Below are 18,713 nucleotides of genomic sequence, written 5' to 3' on the forward strand. Positions count from 1 at the left end.
TGGGCCAGGTAATTTAGCCTGTTGATGTGAAGAAGGAAGTTGCATTGACCCATGTGTTGGGGGTAGGCGGGGTAGGCAGGGGAGGGACAGCAAAATCTTAAAAAACTTAAAAACAAAAAGCCTGCAGAAGAACACTGGGTATACCAAGTGCAAGTAACAGTGGGGACTGGGCACGGGGACAATGACAAGATTCCACCTCTGAGCGGTGTCCAAGCTGGGAAGAGAAACAGAATCAAAGTGAGATTTCAGTAAACTCGCCCAGGATAAAGTCACTGCAAGGTGTTGAGGGAACCTGTGGTGTTGTCCTGGGAGGCAAGCTCCCTGTGTGCAGAGCCCCGTGGCGCTGTCCTGGGATGAGCTGAGCTCCCTGTGTGCAGAGCCCCGTGGCGCTGTCCTGGGATGAGCTGAGCTCCCTGTGTGCAGAGCCCTGTGGTGCTGTCCTGGGATGAGCTGAGCTCCCTGCTTGAGTCATGAACAAAGGCACGAAAAATACGTGACAGATGAGTTGCTCAATTAATGTGACTTTTGTTTCTCTTCACTGAGACCATGCCTTTGCCACTACAGCGCTGATCTGTGGAACAGATCCATTCATTCATTCACTCTTTCATTCATTCACTTGCGATCCTTTGTGATGGATTCTGAGTTCTGAGGGGCAGTTGTAAGGGCAGCGTAGCCTCATTAGATCCCTGGCCTTCATCTCTTCTGTCCTCACTGACGCCACTTCCTCCTAGGTGTGGAGGGTCCTCCATAGACGTCACACCTGTCCCTCCCTGCTCTCCCTCATTGAAAACCTCATTGCTCCAGCTCCTGAACTCTTGCTACAATGTTAACCCTATCATCCGGGCCTCCCGACTCCCCCTCTCAAGTCCATCCTGCAAGCCAGCCCAGGGTAACCCTGCACCTGGAGACTTCCTGCCCCTCAGTCACATAATTCTACCTCTCTCCCTCAGGAGGCCACAAAGCTGATTTAGTTCATAGTGGAGGAGAAGTAAAGACACTGGGTTATGGACTACACAGAAGAAAACGGGCACTGTTTGGTTTGTGTATTACTTTGTGTCCATCATCCCTGCTCATAAGAACCTAGTTCTTAAACGTTCATTTGGTACACGCTTGGCAGACATGGCTAAGTCACACCAGGCTCCCTCCGTTTGCTATCTGCAGAGGCCCAAAGAGGGTGTCCGATCCTCTGGAACTAGTTATAGACGGTTGTGAGCCACCTGACACGGATGTTGGGAACCAAACCAGGTTTTCTGCAAGAGTAGCACTCTCTCTAAGCGGCTCAGCAGCTCCTAATCTCCACTTCATAGACAGGCCACCGAGACTCGGAGTCCTGTCCATTCCCCCAAGTAACACCGGCTAAGGAGGCCCTAGCAGCTCCACTACTGCGGATTCTCCAGGCAGGGTCTGGATGTCCACATTTTCTTCCGCCCCCTGAGTCGCCCTGGGTACTAGCTGAGGAAAGCCAAGGCCGGCTGAAAGATGGTGCTTGTCCGGCTAACTCATAGCAGCGACAGAGTAGGGCCAGAGCTCAAATCCTAGAGAGATCATGGTCTCTCAGCCTCTGGGAACGGTGGGCAGATGGGCTTGGTGGGCCAGGGGGAGGGTCCGAGGAGCCCACACACTTTAGGATTACAGGAGACTAAAAACAGCCAGTCTTCTCTCTGAGCTGCCCAGGTGGTTGTGACCTGATGCGTCCCTCAGTGAGGTCAGCTCCCAGTTTTCCTGCTGACCAACAGTTTGTCCTTTCTGCTCTCTGTCTGAGGGCAAGAATGGAACTTACCTAGAGTCTTTGACTCTGCCAAGAAACCTGAGGGGACTGACCCAGACTCTCCTGAGTGAACAGGGTGGAGACCTCAGGTTAGTCAAGCCAGCTGCTCCTACCTTCTCTGTGCCTGGGCAGCCAGCTCCTAGCCTGAGGCTCTGTCTGCCCCTTCCTCAGACCTATTGCGGGAGCACTACACCTGCCTAATTCTGTCTCTAGAAGTGTGACCTACCAAGTGTTTACCACAGTCGGCACATAGCAGTGAGCAGAGCGCAGACTCCATTCTCATGAGCAGTACTTCTCAGAGTGCGGCCCTGCACCACTAGCAGCTACCCAGAGACAAACTGGCTGACGTCAGGTCACCACTCTTTCAGATGTGGTAGAACTAAGATTCCCATCCATGCCTGTCTGCCCTCCAAGCCTGGCCTCTGTCAACCAAAAAACACCTGGACTTGATCTTGACTCTGCTTATGACAAATGCCTCAGACACAGTCCTGTAGACACCAGAAGGGGAAGCCAAGGCACCGGATGGCTTTGACCCACCTGAAGTGCAGAGCAGGCAGGGACGTAGAACCCTTTGGGTCTTAGTCCCCTACTCACTTGTCCCCATAATTTCTTGGGAGATAAGACCCGCGGGCACCTAGCCTATCAACACCTCTGAGTGTGCCATTCCTCATTCAAGCACAGGCCCCGTGTTTCTGTCCCTGGCTCGACAATGACCAGGTGCCTCAAGGGCTGCAGTACCAGCCAGGTACCTTCTCCTTCACCTTCCAACTCTCCTCTCTCCAAGGAGCCAAAGTTGCCTCCAATCTGAGTCTACATTTCTTCCCTCCAGAGCCACACAAGACCTTTCTAAAAATGGCTTGATTATGGTCCAACCCTTTTGTTGCTTTTGGAATGAAAGTCAAAGCCGACCCAGCCATCAAGACTCCGTACTACTTGGAGCCTAGGATCACCCTACTCTCCTTTCATGCACACAGTTGGCACCTCCCAGACTACAAGACATTGTCCCACCTTCAACTGGTGTTGCCTTTGCTCCCCTACCCAGAAGCTCCTGGAGACCAGACCGTGCCCATGTTAATTCACTGTTGGAACCCTGACAGCCAGCCCTGTGCCTGGCAGCTGGCGAACGTCCAAATAAATTCTTGTCCTAGGTTTATGAGATCCCTAAGAAGTGATTAACGTCACCCTGCTGCAGACATCAGGAAAACAAGCCTCAAAGAGGGAAGTTTGGGAGCCTAGAAAAGCTCAGAGCGAGCTTATTCCCTCTGCCTATACATGAAGTCACAGCAGACCCTCCTCCAAGCCTTGATGCCAAGGGCAGATCTCACAGCAATACCAGGACCATCTTGAGTCACAAAGCCTCAAGAAGAAAGTCTTCCCGGACCCACCCACACCCACCAGTTACCACAGATGAGTCTGGAAGAGTGAAGGCACATGACAACAGCAGAAAAGTGTCTCTGGGCAGGATAGCCACCCACAGACACTTCACCACAGCATGGCCTTACTGTGCGGGTGGGGGGAGGATACTTCCTGTGAGTTCGTTCTCTGGAGATAAGTCTGCAATGTCATGGACATGCCAGAACTTTGTGTTTGACAGACACACTTCCCCAGAGGAGCTGTGACTAAGAAGGGAGTTTTGTGCACGACCCTAAACTTGCTGACTGCTTCGAGAGTCCAAATTTCCATTATCTGACTCTCCGACATGGCCTAGGTTTTTGGCACATTGATTTCAGCATTGCTTAACCACTCCCCCCCCCACACGTATTAAAGGCTAGCGGCAGCCCCTGCCTCTGGGGTCCTGTTGGCCGCCCTGTGTAGGACAGGTCACCCTCTCTGCTCTGATGTCAGCTGCCTGGAAGTTGGGTAGACTCGGTATGAGTCACGGTGACTCCACTTGCAGTGACACACGGCAGTCTGAGGCCCACTCTCCAGTCTATAGAGTGGTGGCAGCTCTCACTGTCTTTTCAAGGCGCAGCCCCTTAGCGTCCCTGGCACACGGCAGGCAAGTGAACTTCGCCTCCACCCGCCCCTACGTTTCATCTTCTTCTCTTCCTCTTTTTCTGCCACTCCAGACATGGTCAACCCACTCATCTAAAGGGCGTACACCAGTGGTTTCTAGAACCTTCACAGAAGAGTGTAGCCACGGTCTAGGCAATCTTGGAGAGCTCATCTTCCCCACAAACTCTATTCCCTTTAGTTGTCACCTCCCAACCCCCACAGCCCATTCCCACATCCTCCAACTCGAGGGAGTCTACGCTGTCTATGTAGGTTTTCTGATCCTGGACATTTTGTGTCTGGCTTCTTTCATTTAGCACAATGCTTTCGGAAATCCATTTTTCCTGTCTCTGGCCTTCCTTTATCCATTTCTTTCGTCTTTGTTAGGCCTGTTCCTCCTTCACCAGGGAAGGCAGGGGTGTGGTGGGCACAGGGAGGAGCTCTGGACCTTTGGATGCAGATAGTCCTCCATGGGCTCAGTAAAGACCCAGTGTAAGGCCGTGTCTGGGACCTAGCTGGCCCAGATCCTCTTCTTCCCACCCCCCAGGTGGCCTCAAAGGCCTGTGTACTGCAAAGCTGCTCCATGAGCTTACAGACACGGTCGCAGACCACCACGGTCGCAGACTGCCATAGCCACAGACAGCCACAGCTTCATCTTCTTTCTCTGAAGAGAGTGTGGGGGCATGAGAGCCCCTCCTATCCTCAGAGGAAGTCAGGGGAAGGAGACTAGAGAGAGGAGTGGGGACCCCCACCATAGCCTCAAAAGTCCGGAGGATAAATCATGGCCCCAGCAGGGTCCCTCCCTGGAAACAGTGCATCTGAGGACGGTGCCTTTGAAGCCAGATGGAGATTGAAGCCTCACCTCTGGTCTCTCTCCAAGGCAGGGCAGCAGGCGCTGCCTTCCTAGGGCCTGCGGGCGGAGGCATTGATATTTTTTAACCTCAGAGACAAAAGACGCCACCCATCTGACAAGGAAAAAAAACCTCAAAGGCCCTTTCCCTATGGGACCCAGCTCCAAGGCACCATGCAATTTGGGGGCCCAGAGGAAGTCCCCCACCTCCTGGGATCTGCTGCTCTGGGCTAAACCAGCCAGTGTGTCCTGTTGGGGAGAGGTTTCACACCTTCCTGGCTCCACAGGAGACATCCCAGCAGGAAGAAGATGAGGAAAGCTTTTCTTTGGAGTGTCAGGCTCTTATCTACAATTAGAGCAGAGAAGGAGAAGATCTGTTACCCATGCCAGCGCAGTATTGTGTCTATGTTCAGATGCACAGATGCTCAGCACTGTGCTGGAATTTCCTGCACCATTCAGCACAGTGTTGCCATGCACAGCTCCTTAACCTAGGAATGACAGGCTGTGCTATACAGATGAGGCCCAAGCCAGGCCGGGACAGCTCAGAGTGTGTGAGTGCCCGCTGTGATGCCTGTGCGACGGTCTATCTCCTAACAATGAGTTTCTCAGATTGTGCCAATTGCTATCTGGTCTGCCACTATAGCTCAAAGGCAGCCATGAACAACAAATAAACGCCTGAAGGTGGCTGTGTCCCAGTAAAGCATTGTTTATGGACACTAAAATGTCAGTTGCATAACATTTTCATGGGTCATGAAGTGCTGCTTTACATTTTATAGCCTTTTTTATTAGAACAAGCAGTAGGTAAGATTGGACCCATAGACTATAATTTACCGGTGCTGGTATAGGGGTAAGACATGAATACTGATTCCCAGCTACACACTCTGTGATTTTAGGCATATGCTTTGCCCTCTCTGAGCCCCAGTTTGCCCATCTGTAAAATGGGGATTAAGATCATCTTCCTAAAAGGGTCAGGATGGATGTTGTCACCAGTTTACACACAGTGCCTGGCACAGCTATGCTCATACCTGGAAAGCAGTGGCTTTTATTCCCCTGTGGCCTTTCTGCACATGAGAAGCTGAAAGTCTGGGGCTGCCGTGGATTTGTCTCCAGCCACTGCTGAGTTAGTTAACCAAGTTGGCTGCTGAGCTGAGCCTCGTGTCCTTCCTTCATCTGAAAGCTGGGAACTTGGATTAGTCACAGGGGACTCTTCCAACAATAACTACATACAAATGCTTAACAAGAGAGTGAAATTATGCCCACAACCCCAACTGTGATGTGTCAAGAATCTCTGGCAGCGGCAATGAAGAATATGGTTTTCATACTAATGAACCACTTAGCGTGTAGAGGCAAATGCAGAAGAATTTGTTCTTGTCGTGATTAGCTATAAGGGCCAGAGCAAGGCCAGATAAGGGCACTGACTAGGCACAAGGCAGTTCTGCAGCAAGCTCTCTAGCCTTGGGAACAGGAGACCTGGCTTCCTGGTGCCTCTGCCTTTTCCGTAGGGGCGTCTGCCAGCTGTGACCCTCAGGAGGTCCCATCCTTCTCTGAGACTCAGTTTTCTTGCCTGTAAAAGGGCTGGTCCTGCCCTGCAGAAGCAGCAGGGAGCCCCAGGGGTCTTGGCTTTGGGGTGACACTGGTATTCACAGAAGCTGCTTGCGGCAGAGCGTTGGGAGTCAGGACGGAATGACATTGCAGGGTGTCTACATCTGAGAATCCCATGACCAGACGACCATGCCTTCCCTGCCTAGAGACAGGGAGTGAGTGGTAGCAAGAGCTGAGGAGAGGTCGGTGTTGCCCCACAACCACCAGGAGGTCTTCTTGCCCTGTATGTGACCCTTGCAAAGCTGCGGGGCACAGAGCAAAGCGGGTTACAGCCAGCATGACGCAGTCCCGCGCTGTTCACCCACGTGCCATCACCATGCACCGACCGGCATTCAAGATCGGTGGCAGCCAAGTCCCTGGCTACATTACTTTCCATTCATCCCAGATAAAAGGCCAGAGACAAGTCCTCCCAGGTCCAGACAGATAAGCTGATGAATTCACTGGGGTAACAGGAGCATATGCAATTCCAACAGCTGCATCCCTGAAAAGCCTACCCCAGCTCGAGTGAGAGCTCACTACCCCAGCTCGAGTGAGAGCTCACTACCCCAGCTCGAGTGAGAGCTCACTACCCCAGCTCGAGTGAGAGCTCACTACCCCAGCTCGAGTGAGAGCTCACTACCCCAGCTCGAGTGAGAGCTCACTACCCCAGCTCGAGTGAGAGCTCACTACCCCAGCTCGAGTGAGAGCTCACTACCCCAGCTCGAGTGAGAGCTCACTACCCCAGCTCGAGTGAGAGCTCACTACCCCAGCTCGAGTGAGAGCTCACTACCCCAGCTCGAGTGAGAGCTCACTACCCCAGCTCGAGTGAGAGCTCACTACCCCAGCTCGAATGAAAGCTCACTACCCCAGCTCGAGTGAGAGCTCACTACCCCAGCTCGAGTGAGAGCTCACTACCCCAGCTCGAATGAGAGCTCACTACCCCAGCTCGAGTGAGAGCTCACTACCCCAGCTCGAGTGAGAGCTCACTACCCCAGCTCCCTGTACAACTTGCAAGAGGCTGCACTGCCCAAGGGTCTCCCTCTCCAAAGACTGTCCACTCTTGTGTAAGCTCAGGAGTAAAGCTCCTTGTAAGTTTTATGGCCTTCTGAGCCACCTTGCCCGCTCTTGGAGTGAGTGTTAATTTTTGTTCAAATAGAATCAGCAGCTGAAGGCCAGAAAATCCTCGTTCTCGCTGCCATGGACTCCTGAGATGGCAACCCCGCACAGCCTTCCTCTCCATGTCCAGGTGTCCATGTGGCCCCCAGATCACAGTAAAAAGATGAGTCTTGTGTGCTGCCCCTGTGAGGGTCAGCCTCTAAGCAGCTTTGCCCACCCCGAGCGCGGCTGCTGATGTTTGGCTCTGATTCATCAAGTCCTTGACTCATAGACTCTCAATTCCACACCTAAACCCTCTCTGTGAAGCCATCCGAAGCCCAGCGCCTCATGGAGGCTGCCTTTAGGACAGCCAGCTGACCTGGGCATTACTTCCTTCCTCTAAATCTGCCTCCGTCGGAAAAGTAGACCAACGTGTCAGCTCCTCCCTCTGAGTGCTGGGCAAGGGCTGTCAGCACACGCCTGGGTACCCCCTGGGGTAAGAGTCTTCCTCTTGTTCTGCACAGGGAGCAGACAGACCACGATTGCACAGATGAAGGAAAGCCTTAAGTTTGCAGTGTCAGACAGCTGTCACCTCCATCTGTGACCCCAGTGACTCTGGACACTGAAGGCAGTCACCACAGGACTCACCCCACCTCCAGCCTCTGGGGTAAGTTCCCCAGGCTGTCTGGGCCCCTCAAGATAGACCTGTCTATGCAGGCAGAGGTGGAATGTCTAGCCTAGGTCACAGCTGGCCAGCTGTTAAGCTCTTCTGGGAGCTATCAAGAATCAGTCATATGCACAGGCCCTGGTGTCTGTTTGCAGTTGTAAGCCACGGCATGACGAACACCCTCAAACAGAGAACACCAGTTTTCTTTCAGACTTTTCCTAGAAACTGAATTTCTAGAAACTGAGTTCTGGCCAGAGGGAAGTGTTATTTTAGAGCCTTTGTTCCACTTTCCTTGTCTTCAGGACAGGCTATACGGCCCTCCCTGACGTTAGCCACATCTGAGGGTATCACTTCCTCAAAACCGCATCAGCAGTGGGATCCTGGAAGCGTCACGTGGCTGTGTGGTCAGCTGACCAGAGCAGAGGGTAAAGACCAAACAAGACAGGAGACCTATAAAGCTGGCCTATAAAGATGGTGGTGGGAATAGGGGAAGGAGAAAGAATGAGGGAGCTGAGGAGAAGTCACGTGAAGGAAAGCCTCTATCCTAACTTCAAGGCTGACACCATTGAGACACTGGACAGCAAACCGGGATCTCAGAACAAAGAGACCAGCATAGACACACAGGAGCAGGGCCCAGGTTTCGGAGCCCCAGAGCTGGGTCAAATGGGAGGCTTCACCAAGCTTCAGCTCCGCATTGACAAACAGGCACACCATTCTCCCTGCCTCCTCAGGATGAGGTGATGATCCAAGGAAGTGAGCTTCAGAATTGCATCAGATACCCTGGGGCCTTTTTCATAAGCATGAGTTGGGAGGGGCGTCTGGATCTCCTTTTTCTTAGATAAACAATCCTGGGGCTGGTGGCATGGCTCAGTGAGTACAGGTACTTTCAGCAAGGTGGGTGACCAGAGTTTAATGCCCAGGACCCACATGGCATAGAGAGCTGCCTCTTGCAAATTGTCCTCTGATCTCCAGGATCTCCAGATGCGCACCATGGTGTACACATGCTCTCTCTCTCTCTCTCTCTCTCTCTCTCTCTCTCTCTCTCTCTCTCTCTCTCTCTCTCTCTCCCTCTCTCACACAAACACACACACACACATACACACACACACGCATGCATGCACATGCATGCTAATTAAAAAAAACAATTTCAGGAGAGGATTAGTCCGAACAACTAGACTGGGTAACTAAAGGCTAGGACTAGGGAGGCCTGAGTGAGACCCACATTCCAGAGAGAAGGGAACCTGTAGCTCCCGGCCCCCAGCTCTGCTTCATGCACCCTGAGGAGATTGTGGTAAGTAGTATGGTGCAGCTGGGCTCCCCAGAGGCTGCATTCTTTATCTGCTTTGATTCCATGGGAAAGCAGCTGAAGTTCTCGGGTTCCAGGTCCTCATCTTCCAGAGATAATGTGTCAATCAACAAGTCCTCTTCCCCACATGGGAGCTGTAAAGTGAAGGGAGGTCTTGGAGATGCTCCCAGGTTTTTTTGTTTAGAACTCCAACCCAGGGTGACAAAGACACAGGGAGGGGCTAAGCAGGAAGCGGGGTTACCACGCCATCATTTCTCCCTCAGGCAACATCTCACATGCTAGAACACACCCAGCCCCAAACCTGCTGACTGGGCCACCTTAGGCAAGTTTGCCAACTTGCCCGGAACTTTGTAACTCCCCTATAAGAAGACTGCAGTGATCCAGCCTCCAGCATTAGCGTGAGGATTACCTGAGGGAGTCCACGAAATGCCTCGGTTGAGGCCTTGTGAGTAACTGCCCAGCCAGCGGTGACTTTTCTGTGGTTCCCATCTGCCCAGTGCCCAGAGTTTAGACCTAGCCGGTGTGTGGAGCCTCCATCCCGGTACTCAACAGCTAATGTCCTCAGCTAGGCCTTCATCTCTAGATACCCGAGCTGGTGCCCACCCAAGAGGCTGCTGAGAGAGACACAGCTCAGACACCCAGCCCAGGCTCTAAATGAGCGTAGGATCACACCCTTCATCTTTGGGGAGGACACCTGTGAAATCTGCCTAACCCCCCTTCCCTGCACCCTCCCAGTGGTGGGGCACAGGGTCTTGACAGGGGGTATATTAGTCAGCCTTCTCTTACTGACATAGGTCAGGTCACAACTTCAAAAGAGAGGTTCTTCTTGGACTCGGAAGTCTCCGTGTGTGACAAGCTGGCCGCAAGTCTTCAAGGCTAAGGCGGTAAGTGTGTCAGAGGAGGCTGGGTGTGGTGATATCTTGGGTACAGACCTCCTATAGTTAGCTAGTGGCAAGCTCCATCCTCTGACCTTCAGACAGGCTTTATTTGTACAATCAATATATCGCCACAGTTGGGGAGCAAACGGCTCTCCTCCTCATGCCTGGGAGGCAGAAAGAGAGAGGAGGCAGCTGGGCCAGCTCTCCCCTTTAAGGGCATGGTATCAGTGGCCCAGCTTCCCTCCACTAAGCCCCTCCTTTCAAAGGCTCACATCCCACCCCACCCAGTGGCACGCACCTTCCTAGTACACCTGGCTGACCACCAAGCCTTTAGCACACGGGCGGTTGGGGGACAGTCAAGATGGAGACAACAGAGGGGCAAGCTCCCTTCCCCCACCCTCCGAGACGCTCACAGCCCCCACACGGAATCCTGGGGAAGGGCCAGTGCGGGGGAGGTGGGGTAGTATAGCCAGTGAGCTGGTGCTGTGACTGTTAGACAGTTCACTAGACCCTCAGCTCTCAGGCCTGCAGCAGTTCCCAGGGCCCGCAGCTCACACCTCAGTGAGCCCCATCCTACTGAGGCAAAGTGTGTTCCCATCCCTTCTGCATCTTCCTGGTTCTCCTCCAGATCTTCCGCTCTCCTGTCCTCAGAGCACAAGCCCCAGCTCATGCTGTTCCCTCATCCCCACACCCCCGAACATTTGGGGGTGCTGTTGCATTTCCCATCCACTGTATCAGGAAAAAAACCCACAATGCCACTCACTTCTCACACCTCAGAGCAAGAAATGGCTTCTGCTCCACACAACTCTCTTGACAGACCTGCCTCTCACTCACAGGCACACATTCCCAGGCTCTGGACAATGCACATTTGTGTGTGTGCATACCCAGAACTGTGTGTGCGTGTGCACACACGAATGCACACTCTTAAGCTTTCCGCTCACATGAAGGCCCTCGGTCTACACCTCAGCTGTCGATCAGTGCGTACTGGAGGTTGGTTACCCAGCCCGCATGGTAGAAGGAGCAAATCAACTATTACAAGTTGCCCCCTGACTTCCACATAGGCAGTAGGGCACACGCAACACATACACACATGAGCGCATACATGTGATTCTTGAAATGTGAAAAGAAAGAAAAATCTGGCGCATGGTATTACGAAACTCTCAGCTTAGTCTGGGAGACAGAGAAGCGACCCAGTGTCTAGCTCAGAGAAGCAGGTGCGGAAGCATGATGGCGTCTGTAATTCCTGAAGGAGGTGATAGCCGGACAGCCTTGAAACCGGAGTAGAAACTGTCATCGAAGAAGAGATGAAAGGCTGGGGACAATGCCCGGCCACCCTGGGCTCCAGCTGCAACACCACGAAGGTGGAGAAGAAATGAAGGGTGTGGCAAGTGTTAGAGGCACAAGGCGCACAGTCAGTGGTTCTGTCTGGACGTCTGTCCTGCAGGCGGCAGAGGGCAATGAAGAGGGCCCTATGCTCGCGTCCTGGGATGCTGCTATTACTGTTATCACAGAGGGGAACCCGGGGTGTGGAGCGGAAACGAGGGAGGCATCTCATGAGGGAGCCTGGATGCTGGGTTCTGACCCCTGGTGGCTGAATATATCCTAACGCCTTCATGTGAAAGATTCTGACTTCATTCATTTGGGAACTTCCTCAGCCTGGGCACTGGTAAGCAGCACCAGCAGCAGAAATTCAGTGACAAAGGATGGGGTTTGGGTGGTAACAGACTCACAGAACTGTGAGCTCAAGGCAGCTCGAGCGTGAAGGTCATCAGCTCTCAGCTCAGCTTCCCTCCGTCAGTCAGCAGCCTTCTCTCCCCACAGGGACCCGCAGCAGGCCCAAGCCCCTGCCTCACCGCCTCTTCAGACCCAGCAGAAGAGTGGCTCCCGGCCCTACCGCTCCAGCAAACGTTTCAGGGTTAGGTTTCATTGACTGAGTTAGGTCTCGGCTCTCCCGCCTTGAAACCAGTTGTCCTGAACCCGATGAAGAAACCAAAGCGAAAGGGGAGGAGGTCGGCTTCGCCTCTTCCACGTGGGCAGGAGTGGGCATCTCAGGGCAGAGTTAAAGTGTGGTTCCCGGGAGAGGACCACGAAAACGTGGAGCAGCAGTGTCCCCATGACACCCGTCCCTCTGTCCTCTTGGAGCCCAGTTAGCATCCTTCTGCACCAAGTGTTGGGGCTCCAAGCAGAAACGGACCATGGGGCTGTGAATGGGGTTGAGAATGTAAACCTTCTAGTGTCTCTACAAACACAGGGTGGTGTGGAGAATGGCCTAGGCCACTGGACTTCTCACAGTTACATATGCTTGTCAAAAGGCCTTGGAAAGCCTTATTCTGAACTAGAAGGTAGAAATCCACGGCAAGGGAATGAAGAAAAAGGACAATTAAAACAAAGCTAGAAAATATGGGGGACATTTAGACAGGGTAGGAACAAGTGCGAAATATGAAGCAAGGTGAAAGAAACAGATGGGAATGTTTCCCATTTGGCCCAGAGGTAAACTAACTAAAAAGTATGAAGAGTGGAGCGTGGTCTCACATGTCTACAGTCCCAGCTTCGGGGAGTGTGGATTCAAGGCCTGCCTGGGCTACGTGGTGAGACACTGTCTCAAAGAAGTGCATGCGGGATGGCCCGTCTGAGCTTTCTGCAGTCTTCAGAAGCTGTGTGCGGTGATTTGAAAGAAAATGGCCCCCAAAGGGAGAGGCTCTATTAGGAAGTGTGGCCTTGTTGGAGTGGACGCGGCCTTGTTGGAGGAAGTGTGTCACTATGAGAGTGGCTTTGAGGTGTCCTGTGTTCAAGCTACACCCGGTGAGACAGACCATTTCTTGTTGCCTTCTGATGAAGATGTAGCCAAGTCTGCCTGCACAGCACCATGCTCCCCACCATGAGGATAATGGACTGAACCTCTGAAACTGTAAGCCAGCCACCCAGTTAAATGTTTTCCTTTATAAGAGTTGCCCTGGTCACGGCGTCTCTTCACAGCAACAGAAACCCTAACTAAGTCACCATAGAAAGGTGAAAGGACAGAACTTGACTTCATGAAGTTGTCCTCAGATGGCTGCAAGCACACCATGCTACAAGCATGGCATTGGCACACCCCACACATCACACACACACACACACACACACACACACATTAATAATAATAAGTACTTTTTAACAGAAAGGAGGAGGGGAAAGAAGATTGTCAGATTTGATTTTTTAAAACAAATGTTTTTATAATAAACACGTTTGACATATATGAAACAACAATATTGACAGTATAAGAAAAACATATATTAAATACCATACACTAATACAAACAAAAAGAAATATAGCTAGCTTTATTATTATCATATAAAATAAACTTCGAGTAAAAGGTATTATAAAGATAAGTATGACTATCATATTTTGATGAGAGTTAATCTCCCAGAAAGATAATTTTAAAATAATTTTAAATAATTTTAGATAATTCTCTAAAACATGTAAAGTTGTCAGAAATACAAAGAGAAACTAACAAAACAATTATAATATAAAATGTATAATACATTGTCAACATTTGAAAATAGGAGAGTCGCCAGGCAGTGGTGGCGCACGCCTTTAATCCCAGCACTCGGGAGGCAGAGTCAACGGATCTCTGTGAGTTCGAGGCTGGGCTGGACCGATAGCCTCTGAAACAATACAGAGAAACCCTGTCTCGTAAAACCAAAAAAAAAAAAAAAGAAAAGAAAAAGAAAATAGGAGAGTCAATATAAGCCTGGAATGTTTTGTAAACACAATAGAAAGTGTAATGAACTGATAAGCTCTTGCCAACAAAAACAGAGCACTTCCCTCTCAAACGTAAGGGGAACACGTAAAAGTTAACTAGAGCTGGGTGTGGCAGCGTACGCCCTTAGTTCCAGAGGCAGAGGCAGATGGATCTCTGTGACTTCAGGCCGGTCAGTGCTATACAGCACAATCCAAACTGGCCAGGGCTACATAGCGAAATATTATCTAAAACAACAACAACAACAAAAAAAAACCAAATCAAACAGAAGGCTGAGTGTATACTAGAGCTCCACTCATAAAGCAGTCCTCTAACTATGACAAAATTAACAGCAAAAGAAACCTTTGCTAACCCTGCAAGCAAATTCCCTAGTAGATTGTGGGATGAAGGAAAAAACCTTTAAGCTGTTAGGAGATGTGTTGGAGTACAGGACAGTAAAACTTGACCTCAAAACACAGTGTGGGCCTGGGGGCGACCCTCAAAGGAAAACGCAGATGTAAATGCTTAGAACACAGAACAGAGTTTGAAATTCAAGAACTAAACATCCAATTTGGAAAGTTAAGAAGATCAACACAATGTATCCAAACACAATAAAGCAAATAACAACAAAGTAGACACAGGTAAAACAAAAGACAAAGCCTTGATCAAAAGAACAACAAACCCAAAAGTTGTTCTTTGGCGAATTCTGGCAAAGCTTATCAAAATAAATAAGTAAGTCATGAAGAATGCAGAAGGACATTTTCATAGATTTTGCTGAAATTAAGAATGAAAATAACATTGGGGTCAATTCCATGTCCACCAGAAGGGAAACAAACGCAGGTGGAGAAACCCAGCTAGCACCACACACAGACAGGAAGGAAACTCATTTGCTTTAGAAAGGCAATAGGAGGGCTCAGGAAAGGAAATGGGAAAATAATATTGGATGTCACATGACGCACAAAAGTCAATTCCAGATGGGCTTGTAGGTTAAATACCAAGGACAATATTTAAATTTACATAAGAAAACATGGGATACTTTGATGACCTTGAGATGTGAAAGGATTTCATAAACAAACCAGGAAGGGGAAATAGATAAATATGGCTATTAAAATTAAGGAAAACAGGGGCTTAGGGGTTGGCTCAGTGGGTAAGAACACTTGCTGCACAAGCTTGAGGACCTGAGTTCGAATCCTCAGAGCCCACATAAAAAAGCCAGGCATGGTCACATGTTCTTATAACCCCAGCATTGAGGGGTGGTAACCAGTGACTCTCCAAAGCTTGCCAGTCAGCCAGCCTACCCAAAAGGTTGCACTTCAAGCTCAGTGAGAGATCTGTCACTGGGTAATGAGGCAAGAATAAAAAGTCAGCCGCAGAGAAAAACAATCATAAAACACGATACCATCTACATAAAAAAATTGTATGCAGAACAAAATAGAAATATTTGCTGAAGGGAATCAGGTACTGCTGAAGTTAGAATTCTTAATTTAAACATTCTTTAAATCATATATAGGTACTTTAAATAGAGTCTGTTTGGATGATTGATGTATTTCATTCAAATGTATAATAACTGAATTGTGTAACAGAAAGATTAGCCTGAGGAGGGGTTTATATGAGTTGTTTATTTGTGTCTTTTTTATCTCTATGTTTTGACATTTTACTCTGAACACGCAATGTTTCCCAAGTGCATTATCTGGGTAATTAATTACAAGGCTCCATAGAAGACAAAAGCTGGCTACCCTCAGTTTGAGGTAGCTTCTGTAGGAATTCAGCAAGCAGTACTTTCTCAGAACCGCTGGCACATTCTTCCAAGGGCATATACCTCCCTGCCAGCCTGGCCAAATATGTATACTGTTCACGTGATAGCAATAACCTCCAAATTGCCACAGGCATGACCTTACTGTCCAGCTAGAGGTACAGGGTACCAGGAGAGAGGGTCAGGGCCACCTGGGGTTCCCAGCAGTGGCTTGGCCAGAGTGAGCCATGCTTTGGAGGCTGGGATTCATCTGTGTCTTTGTTCACAGAGCCTTGCGAAAGCCAGGCTTCCACGGCCTCAGCCACTTCATGACAAGCGGAAGTGTGCAGGGAAGGACAGTGTTCTTCCCTCCGCTGTATGAAGGAGGAGCCATGAACTTGATTACCCTACGGGATGGCAGCAAAACTTTGGTGTTTTCCCAAGCTTCCCCATGCAAGACATGCAAGAGACAGCTCTAGGCTCCATCCCCAGCACCAAACACAGCACACATCACCTGGGCCCCTACTCATAAGGCAGTCAGTTCTTCAGGAGCATTTCATAGCACTGAGTTCTTCCCAGAGTTGGGGAACGTAGCTATGAGGAGCTCCATGTAAGAGTCAGAGGATCGATTGGAACTGACCGTGTCAACACAGCATGCAGACACAGAGCTGGGATTTGAAGGCTGCTGTCCGTGAACTGCGTTAGGTGGGGAAGAGAGTCTCTGCCATCCCACACCACTATTACAGGTTCAGGCTTAGTGGAAACACAACGGAGAGGCTCACCCCTGGCCCCAGGGGCTTGTCTCATTGACCACCTGCTCTAGTCTGCTTTCTGCTGCAGACCTTTATAACCAAAAACAACGTGGGAAGAAACAGGCTTATTTTAGCTTACAGGTTATAGTCTATCGTGATGGAAAGCCAAGGCAGGAACTCAAGACGGGAGCTTGAAGCAGCAACCAACAAGCTAAATGAGTTGCTCATTCTGGCTTGTTCAGTTAGCTTTCTAACAAAGCCCATGCCCTCCTGCCTAGGGATGGTATCGTCCTCCTCTTAGAGCAATTACAATCAAGACAAATCCCCACAGACACGCTCACAGGCCAATCTGATGGAGGCGTTTCCTCAATTGAGGGCTCCCCTGCCCGTGTGTGTCAAGATGACAAGATTAGCCATGACACCACCCCAGCTCTAACCTGTGCTTGTGTCTCTGCAGAAAACCCACGCTGTCATGCACCACATGCTCCAATAACCTCCTAACCTGCTGCAAGAGCCTATGGGGGCTTCGTTTTCTCCAGCAACACCCAGAAGGCCCCTCCGAGGATCGGTCGGGAGAGCCACTGTCTGAGAAGACAGAAAGGACACCATCACAGGAAGGAATGAGGGCGTTGCCCTGTGAGGCTGTCTAGATCCTGCGCAGGGCACCAAGATCCCGGCCTTATCACTTGGAGCTCCCTCTGGAGCCCTGTGGACCAAGCCCACCGAGGACAAACTTCAGACTGAGCCTGGGGGTTCACAGAACACATAGATCAGCTTCCCCGTGAGCGGATTCCAGACAGGTGCTTTGGCTCACTAAGGCTGAATTTCTTGGGTTCAAAGCTCACGTTGGTGCTGGCCCTAGGAGTCGTGAGCAGACAGCGGGACAGATGTGCGCACGTGCATGCACAGATGTGCTTCTGTACAAAACGTGCACATCTGCTGAGCAGGGCAAAGGATGTTGCTATAAAGCCCTGTCTCACTCCCTTGTGAGATCTCATTATGAGCAGAAAAGCAGACAAGGGGATGGGAGAAAAGGAGGAGGAGCGAAAATGCCTCCACGAACACCTAACTAGGTGCTAGGTACTTTATCTACATGGGCTCTCATAATTTATATACGTGTTCTTAGGCTGAGCATCACTGCCCAGACATATTACAGAGGTAGAAACTGAGAGTCAGAGAAGTATAAAATGTACCTCAGGCCACTCAGCTGGAAAACATGCCCAGGATAGAGGTACTCAGAAAGTACTTGGTGAGTGGGTGGATGTGTAGAAAAAGTGGATGGATGGGTGCATGGATGGGTGGGTGATGGTTGGATGATGGGTAGATGATGGATGATGGCTGGCTGGATGGGTGGATGATGGGTAGATGAATGGATCAATGGATGGATCAATAGATGGATGGATGGATGATGGATGGATGATGGATGGATGGATGATTGATAGATGGATGATTGATAGATGGATGGATGATGGATGGATGATGGATGGAAACCCAGGCTTATGTTCATGTTCTTCAAACTACACTACACTGCCACTCAGAACAGAAGTCAAGATAGTTCCTCAGCTCAGTTAACCTTCCTCTAGCAAATCTTAACCTTCCAGGGAGCCCTCCATTCTAAGATAGAGCCATTGATGGTACTTGTTATGAACAAGAAGTGGTGTGCAGTGGACTTGCAGGGCAATGTGTGTCTATTGGGACCCAGGGAAGGGCAGGTAGAAGTTGGGAAAATGTAAAGGGTGCAAATGTGTGTTTTGACCCAGTGCTGCCTTCTGCTGGCTATGTGACCTGGACACACTGTCTGCCCCTCTGGGCAGCACTTTACTCCCCGGCAAATGGATAAGCTCTCTGTCTGCGGTTATAGAACTACTGAAGAGACTCAAGGAGGTGGAGTTGTTGAGAGCTCCGGAGAGGTGAGGATGTCTATGGACTTCTCTCACCTAGGACTTCTCAATAGTGTTGCCCTCCCTTGACCTCAACCTCTCCTGATACTCATGCTTCCTTGGGTTTCCAAGAGCCTCTCCTGTCCCCCAACAATATCCACCCGTAACTTTTCAGTCCTCTTTGTGACTCATTACCCTCCACACGACAATTAGATATGACTGTTCCCTGCAGCTCAGCACTGAGACTTCTCACTCTGGTCCTCCCTTTGGGACCTCATCTACATTCATGACTTTAGTCACAAGACATAAGGAGATTATTTACTGATTTATAGCTGTAGGCAAGGCATCAGGCCATGTTTCCTCCACCTGGGTCCTTCAAAGGTACACTGCTCTAACATGCCCACAGCCATACTCTCCAACTCCTCCCTCACCTGCTCCTCCAAAGTCCCCCTTCTCAAGCGGAGGGTACGTGCTGAGCTTCAAAAGCTGAGGTC

General features: G+C 50.4%; 1 protein-coding gene across 4 annotated transcripts in view; it reads left to right on the forward strand.

Annotated features, from left to right (window-relative positions):
• Hrh2 (histamine receptor H2) overlaps window positions 1-17,717 on the forward strand; it is a 43,423-nt gene extending 25,706 nt beyond the window's left edge. For 3 of the 4 annotated variants that reach the window (XM_005078333.4, XM_021232016.2, XM_040755991.1), the window contains exon 3: window positions 16,797-17,717. In XM_005078333.4, coding sequence (XP_005078390.2) covers window positions 16,797-16,989 — 193 coding nt within the window. In that variant the 3' untranslated portion in view covers window positions 16,990-17,717. Of the gene's footprint in view, window positions 1-7,810; window positions 7,954-16,796 lie in introns of all 4 variants that reach the window. The other variant, XR_005880964.1, reaches the window with a different exon arrangement.
• The last annotated feature ends 996 nt before the right edge of the window (window positions 17,718-18,713 follow it).

This window comes from Mesocricetus auratus, unplaced genomic scaffold (assembly GCF_017639785.1).
Source record: "Mesocricetus auratus isolate SY011 unplaced genomic scaffold, BCM_Maur_2.0 Super-Scaffold_100013, whole genome shotgun sequence".
NCBI lineage: Eukaryota > Metazoa > Chordata > Mammalia > Rodentia > Cricetidae > Mesocricetus > Mesocricetus auratus.